General features: G+C 38.2%; 1 protein-coding gene across 1 annotated transcript; it reads left to right on the forward strand.

Moving 5' to 3' along the window:
- The first annotated feature begins 640 nt into the window (after positions 1 to 640).
- LOC117240913 lies at positions 641 to 1129 on the forward strand. Its single transcript, XM_033506940.1, has one exon. The coding sequence runs from the start codon at positions 641 to 643 to the stop codon at positions 1127 to 1129; it is 489 nt and encodes a 162-aa protein (XP_033362831.1).
- Positions 1130 to 8688: the final 7559 nt, after the last annotated feature.

Here is an 8688-nt window from a genome sequence, read left to right on the forward strand (position 1 = left end):
TCCTACGTTTTGCTATATCAACGACAGGGATGAAAGGCACTCCCGTACAATCAAATCTTCTTTTATACTGTATTTTTCCTAAACATTTATTGACATGATATAAGTCATATGCAATGCCTTTAACACTGTTGCCTTTTTTTAAAGCATGATATATCGCTTTTTTTACCTTTTATCTTTCAAGATGCAAAGAAAGGTTTAAGATACGCTTTATTCAGAACGAAACGTACACTTATATAGTTACAAAACGGCTGATGACTATATCATCAACAGAATACAGATTAGGTTGTATTAGGTTATCCAAAAAGTTTCTATTATGTCTGATCTACTTTGTTCTACAGTTATTTCTACATATCTTCTTATTCTATTTTTTATTCTACAGTTAGAACAAAATGGATCATACATAATACAATAAAATTTCCTTATAATATTATATATATTTCCTTATATTATTTCTATATTATTTCCTTATAATAATTCTAACTTTAATATTTTGTTGCATATTCATTTGCATGTAAAAGGACTTCTAAGAGTTTTGATATAGATTCGATTAATTTTGTTTGCAATGAATCTTGTGTTTTGTCCGTTAGAAAAGACCGACTTTTACAAATATTTTGGATGCTTCGTGTAAATGATATAACAAATGAAGCACAAAAGCACAAAAACTAAATTTATGTTCATTGCGGATACCAATATTGGTTACATACAAACCATTTTGCCATGTTATGGCATTTTCACGACTGAGAAATTAGTCAGACCTAATCTCCCAATAAGTACAAGAATAGTTTTACAGTTGTGCCAAAACTTATCACAATCAAACCCTGAAGCTGCAGGATACCATATTTATACCGACCATTATTTTATTTGTATTCCCTTGGCTGATGCATTATTAAGCACGAAATGTCACATAACTGGACCTATTCAAACTAATGGAAAATTTATTCCGAATAATATCAAAAATCGAAAAATTGCGGAAAATGATATCGTTGCCTACAGACGCAGACATATTACTACTGGCTTGGAGAGACAAACGAATCAATGTTGTAGCACTTGTACTACCACAACTATGAAAAACATCACTAAAAGTACACGAAGAGAAGGAACCAATATAGTGAAGCCAAATGTCGGATAAATTACAATAAATATGAGGTGGTTTAATATGCAAGTGCTCAAGAAATGCTCTAGATATTCAGCAATATAGTTTATTTAATAACCAACAGTCTACAATCAACGCTCCATGTTTTTCCACTATGTTTGCTTCGCTGTTACACTGGACCCTTCGTACTTCGCTGTTCAAGACCTAATGGATCTTTGGACAGATTCTTTTCTTTTCTTCCCCTTCGATATCCACACTACGCACGCGTTCGTTAGGTGTTCGAGACCGTTGCCACGTACGTCTTCTTCCAAATATTCGACGGAAGGACCGTAGGTATATCGATGGTACATTAGGCATGTCGGCCTTACACTTTCATGGTATAACGCTTTGTGTCGCGAAGGAGTCCGCTGTCGGAAGGAGTTCCGTCGTCGAGTGCCGCTACAAATATATAGGCGGTGTCGACAAAGCAGACCAGTATACAGCTACATACTGTTCTATACGAAAGTCCCAAAAATGGTGGCGGAAATTACTTTTTTGCGAATTGGAAAGATCAACAATAAATTCTTACTTATTATATAACGCAAACCAGGAGAAAAAGAAAAAAACAAAGTAACGCATTTGCAATTCGTACGTCGCTTGATGGGTCAATTAATTGGGCATTTTCGTGACGCCGACCCCAAGAATACTTCATTAACTTCTGGAACAGCAGAAAGACTAAACGGCCTTTTACATGTCATTCGGCGAGATGATACAGAAGGAAGTAAAGATCGTGTGGTATATTGCAATCGGAAAATCAAAGGTAGAAGAAGAGAATCGATGTACTATTATGCCACTCGTTTGGTTAAACCGGCCCTGCATACACGCAATTGCTTCGAAAAATACTACACCGTGCAAGAATATGAAAGGAGTCATAAATGTAGTATCGTGAGCTGCTTAGCGCTGTAGATGCCGCTGCTGGGTACGCTTTTTTCTCATTTTTTGTATTGTGGAAGAAAAATCGGACTCCGGTCGCCGGGATTCGAACCCGGTTTCCGAACGTTCGCAACCTATGGCGCTAACCACTGCGCTGCCGTCGTCCGACACTAGTTAGCGTCAAGTGGTGGTATTTGCTATCGAGTACCACCACAGGCCTTTTCTCCACGATACTACATAAACGTAGCAAAAATAAATACGTTTTCCTGGATTTTGACAAAAAATTCTGTTATATTCAAATAAAGTCCTAGTTTTTATAACGCAAATGTTTTCTCACATAGGATTAACACCAATGACTAAACGGATAACAGAAGAATTAAACGAAGTGGAAGTAATACAGTGCATGAAAATACTCTTGAAATCAAGCGAAAACATGAAAAGATCAAATTCCATACCCGGATTACCTATAGAAATCATACCTATAGAAATCATCTAAAGCACAAAAGATAAAAACAAGAAAAAAGGATAGTAACATGGGGAACCAATCATCCTACAAAGAATTAGTACATTAAAATAAAAGATCAAACGCAACGGTGAAAAATTACTAGCGTTGCTGGAAAAGAAAAAGAACAGCAGAGAAACAAAGAGAGTGAATACGAAATTAGGAAAGCTTTCCACAACTTCATAAGAAACTACTGGAAAAGTAGAATGGAAAACATATCCAAATAAAAACCCAAAGAACTTTCACCATCGATTAAGTGCGTCTTCCGCCCAAAAAACCACAACATAAGTGATATACTCTGACACAACCAGAACGGATACAAATAGGAACTCATGAAAGCCGACATGTACCGTCACACAATTCAACGAAGACAATAAGATAATCATTATTGATAACCATGAGAAACTAAACATACGAACATAGAGAAATAACAGTTATTGTCTGGATGGCTATAAAGTATAAGGAGAAAGCTTAGGATATTGGCAAAGACACCTGAATTTCAACTGAAATATTCAGCATATACCGAATGGGTAAAACGGTCAGGGTCTGCTTGGGGGTACGTGACTGTTGAGCCGCATGGGCACGCTCCGCGTTACATAGACGAAACCTCGTGAGTATCTCCAAATAAAGGGCCTAAAAAGGCTAATTTGGGAAGTCATAAACTAATCGTCTATACTAAGAGCACGCATTCAAACAGTCCATATACAAAATAGCCACATAAGAATATATCAAGTAACAAGCATAATCGCACAAACAACGAACAAACGGAAGCAACGCATACGCAGTTGACGAGCCAGATTTAATCCTATCTAACATTTCCACAAATTAAAATTAGTTAGAACTAACCTTCAAAAATGAGCAATAAAAAAAGATTATCGAATTTGGTAGGATAGATTTAAAAGAACCTACCTACCACATTTACACATTTTTCACACATCTACTCCTGCAGTATAATATTTAACAATTGACTAAACGCCAACTACTTCTCGATTCTGGAAAACTAGAAAGGCAGTAGCATTAAAAAAAGAAGGAAAAGCAACAGTGATCCTGCCAGCTATACCGATCAATTAGACTCTTACGCAACATTAATAAAGTATCCGAATCTATGATAAATAACACTATATACATTGAAAATAACCTAATTCCGCTCACCCAATTTGGCTTTATACTTTAACATTCATAACGTTAACATAACTTTAACATTCATAACATTAACATAACTTTAAAATTTAAACATTCAACGATACATGCAATTACAAAATTCATCATATATCTCTTGGGCAAGAGACGTGAGTGATTAGGTAGATTAGGTATTCAAAGATTTAGAGAGGGCATTGAACGCATTCTGGCTGGATTTCTTTCCTTAAGCTCGAAAAAGAGAGCTTTCCACACCGCGTAATAAAAATAATTTGGAAATTACAAATTAATATAAGCAAGAAAATGATGCTTTTGTACCGACATCCAATTTGATCTTGTTAAGGGAAACTACTATATTCGAAATTTTAAGCAAAATTGACCTTCTTTCCCTCTCTGCCGTAGCTCGTTTCGTTCTTCCATTATAACCTTTTCCAAAATTTTCAGGGTTATTATTGAAATTATTAATTACCTAGCACTCCCATTAATTCTTTTCCCAATTTTTTGGTTTGAGACATTTTTTGTAAAAAAAATCTTTTTTTTACATAAACATATAAATTTTTACACGGGATTATTCAAGTATGTCAGATTTTTCTGCATTCACTGAAAAATAGCAAAAAAGTGCATTTGATATTGTCCGAAATTTTTTTGTAAAGTTCCTATATCTACTCCGGTAATTTCTGATGTTGTATCTGGATATTCAAAAAATTTTCGGGCGATATTGCCATTATTATTCTACCCAAATCCTCATGCGAGTTTATCAATGATTCAAACAAACTGGACCCTAAATTAATCTTAAATCCTTAGCTTCTTATCTTGTCTCTTCTGTTTATTTTCCGGGTTATTCCTAATTCCTCTATTTTTAGTCTAAAGCTCCATTCGCAAACATAAGTCGCAATCTAAATGTAAAAAAATTTCATAAATTTTAATAATAATAAATGCTGAAAGACCATATTTATAATTTTGTTTCATATTTTCTCCAGTATTACCGAAATCTTTCGTATTTTTATGACGAATTATGTACATTGAGCTGGACTTGGGACTTGTTAGATCTTGAGCAACTTTCCCATCGAATATCGTTAAGTGCTGATGTCATGGTGACAGCGATCATTTCTTCCGTGTCTCCGGCCAAGTCCGGAGCATCCAGAACTCCGTATGGTTCTGTTACTACCACTCGAGCGACCGTGCTCTCCTGGATGGTTTGGTAGAGCAGGTCTTGCGCCTGTCTTGTCCAAGTTGGTCTGAAGGATGCACATTCTCTTAATTCTCTTAAGTGATTGCTCCCATGGCTTCCTCCGCGCCAGCCTCCTTGCTCGCGTGCTTAGAGTCGGGGGTTCCCTGCGGCGACCAGCCTTCTTTGTTGCCACTTGCGACCGCAGATCCGCGGGTGGTTCCTCGTGTTTCCTTCTTCGGCGTGGAGGGGGGGAGCGAAGGCCGATCTCCCCATCCTGTGTACCAATGGTGCCCTTAGAGCCTCGCACAGCAGACACGTCGGGTTCACGGCAATGCATCTTTTGTCTTGGTATCCCGAGTCACCGCATCTGTAGCACAGGTGTCCCATATCCTCCTTGGAGGCGCATGTCTTGCTTATGCACACAATCTCCAGGAATCTGTAGCATTGCAAAAGTCTCCGCTTGATGGCTTTGACCTTCGCTATCGACTATTCTATGGCGACCTCCCCAGCCTGAGCCAGTTCCCTCCCTGCCCTGGTATCCACACAGATCCAAAACCGCTTCGAGCCAAGCGGATCTCTCCCAGTTGGACGTCTTCCGTCTTGCAACCACCCTCCTTCGCCAGGGTGTTCCTGATTTCCTCCTTGGTGGCCGGAATGTCTATTCTGGTCACACATGCTTCCGCGGCTCGAAAGGATGTCGCCACGCGGAGATGGCTCGGATCCAGGATCCGAGTCAGCCGTGCTGCGAGCGCGGCGGCCTTCTCCCTTTTCAGGTCCTCATAGGTCCTGAAAGGTCAGGTCCGGTCAAAGTTTTACGCATCCTTACCGCTTGGATATCGACCTCAACCAAAGGGATGTTGTCCTTGTCCGTGGTCGACACCTCCGCGTAGGATTGGCCCGATATATCCTTCAGCGTGATCGTCACTGCCGATGTTTGCGGTGTGTTTGTGGAAGGTAGCTTCTCTCCTGCTCTTCGCACGTTCTCTGATCCTCTCTCCCCTTGGGCGCGCAGAATGACCACTTCTACCCGCACTTATCACTACCACCAGTCACTACCACTTTCAAACGGCCCGCGTTTTCGGCGCACGTGCCAATATGGCTGCGTCCGTGTAGTTCCCCGGGTGACTCGTGCAGCGGCGTTATTGTTGCGATTCCAAATATGGCTTCCTTACTGCCATAACGTCACACGCGATTTCATTTCACTTGTAATGTCCTTTCCAGACCGAATTCTGCTAATTCTTATACCTACTTTTTTCATAGGCACTAGCACTTCACTCGGATTAGCTTCCTTTTCCAAATTCTCCAGTTTTCCTGGAGATTTAGATCACATCTACATCTCCGTCCTAACTCCCTGTCCACCATGCAAACAACCCTCGTCGCGTTCATCAACCGAAAGCTGGGTTCAGTAACTTAGCGTCTAGGAAAGAGTCTTTGCACTTGTCGCGTTGGTGACTGAGTTTTGACCGACTGTCGTGCTATTACGGAGGGAAGCTTGTTATGGGCGTATTTAAAGTACAAAGAAAGCGGATTCGTTGATCACATTTTTCGTTAGAAAAGTGAGGGTAACTTAGAATGGATGCTTAGGTTCATTGAGTGTCTGAATAACGATAGGTGGATCTTCGACGGCCAGGCAACGAGGGTGAGGATTATCTCACGTGATGTAACGCGGTTCTTCGCCACATATAGCAAATTTCTTTTTATGATTAGTATTTTGGTTCATGCATACTTGAAATATAATTACGATGTAATTTTCTTAAATTACTAATTGTCGTTTGCACGTTGCATTAATTTCTCTAATGTAATTTCGCGTACCTTTAACTGTAACTCAGTTCTTTCGGCACTTAACGAGAGAGCCGAAAATTTCGTCGTTTTGAAGTTTGGCGATCTCGATAATGGTTGATTGCGTAATTTCGTGGTCTTGATAAGGATGGATTACCTACAATTAATATGCCTAAAAATAATTACAAACATTGTGAAATATGCCCACCTTGATATTCAGGACATTTATTATTTCATTACTACTACTACTTTTACTATTTACTACTTTTACTATTTATACTATACTTTTACTATTATTACTTTCCGAGTCTGTAATATCAGCAACATCTTTCGTGCTCCTTCAATTGTTCATTTCCGCAATATAGCGCACCATACATCAATCTTAGTCGCATGCATTGGTATCTCCCAAATTTCTCCAAGACTGTTAGTGGTACATGTTCGGCTATTCTACCAGTTGATATGTCTGTCTAGATGAAACCATATCTTGTCGCTGAAAAAAATAACATCTAAAACATGGTCACTTTTTTCTTATAGAAATACTGGGAATTACCGATAACAGCGAATATGATGTTTTTTAGTTATTTCGGACTATCGGCATTTTGTTTCATAACCGATATGTAAGTAGTTGCTTAACAGATATGTAAGTAGTCTAGAATATATATTATCATAATATAATACATAACCGTCACAAATGAGTAAGTAAATTTTCATATCCGGAAGATCCTTAATGAAAAACAAACGAATATTATATGATAGTTTCAGTGATGAGAGCAAGAAATATGATGGAGGCAATACAGGTTCATTTGAAATTACTATTGGGTTGCCCGGAGAATTCATTCCAATTTACATTCCGATTCTATGTACATTTATTGAATTATACAAGTGCCATTTTGTTCCACAACCTTTCTTCATCTTTCACGCAACTGAAATATTCCATTCTTCCAAAACTTCTAGGATTTACGGCGAAAAACTTTTCAATATGAAATAAAAAAAGCGATGGTTCTCTTGACGAAGATTGTGATAATTCTCATAATAGATATTTGGAGAGAAGCAAACATTGATCTCTTTTACGCAATTTTACCGAAAAAGAAGGACTGATATAACATCAATAGTATAAGTAATATAAATCTTAAAAGGGGAAAATAAACAATTTTTAACGTCCGATTATTTAATAAGAGGAGTATTCAACGCTCCTTTTCTCTCAATCTGTTTGGCAATTATTTTATTCACTAATTTTTCTAGAGCTTCAAATATGATCTCACTGCGCTCAAGACTGTCAATAGACAACGTGCATAGAAAACGCTGATGCCACATAGTCAAAAAGGCTTTAAGTGAAAACATACATACATGCCTGTATGAAAACTGCAATTGCTCACGACTATAGTTTCGACTTGGATTTGAGAATCCTATAAGATATCATTTTAAACTATCCTAATATATAGTGCACGCTGTCCCGCGTATCTAACAGATATCTGTAAAATGTCGGTCCTACTAAATTAAACTCAGCATTAGTTTATAGTAGTAAATCTAGGTATCAGACATTTGCACCGTATGAAGAAAGTCCATCGAACTCGGTGTATTTATTATCGTTACGAAACATATATACTATAATAGGAACACTCCTAAGATGATAATGCTTGAAGGAAAACACGCCAGGATCGCTGTCTTTCAAACCCATTCAATGAGTAAGTGACGAATGAAGATGCGTATTAAAGTTATGTTCAAGTACCCGTAAAGTGGTGCGACGTTCGGACAAGTTTGTTCGACGAAGATTAGTTACGTACTCTGTTCGCGGGTGACGAAATGATCGCCTAAGTGGTTGAAAAAGGAAGGGGAAATAAGGAGAATACAAAGAATTGATGAATGTAAGGAAGAGAAGCTAAATATCAAAATAAGGAGCAAGAAAAAACAAGCTACTTACGATGACACCGTTGCTGATCATCTGTTCTCGATGACAATTGTCTCTGCCACCGACCTTGTTGAATATTTTAGCAGTTGCAGTATGTTTGAGCATATTATATTATATTTCGATGCACACTACCACTTCCACCACTTATTTCTGTGATTATGACTGAAGAACAAACAGAAGATACT

The sequence above is a fragment of the Bombus vosnesenskii genome, unplaced genomic scaffold (assembly GCF_011952255.1).
Source record: "Bombus vosnesenskii isolate JDL3184/JDL3185 unplaced genomic scaffold, Bvos_JDL3184-5_v1.1 scf7180000015070, whole genome shotgun sequence".
NCBI lineage: Eukaryota > Metazoa > Arthropoda > Insecta > Hymenoptera > Apidae > Bombus > Bombus vosnesenskii.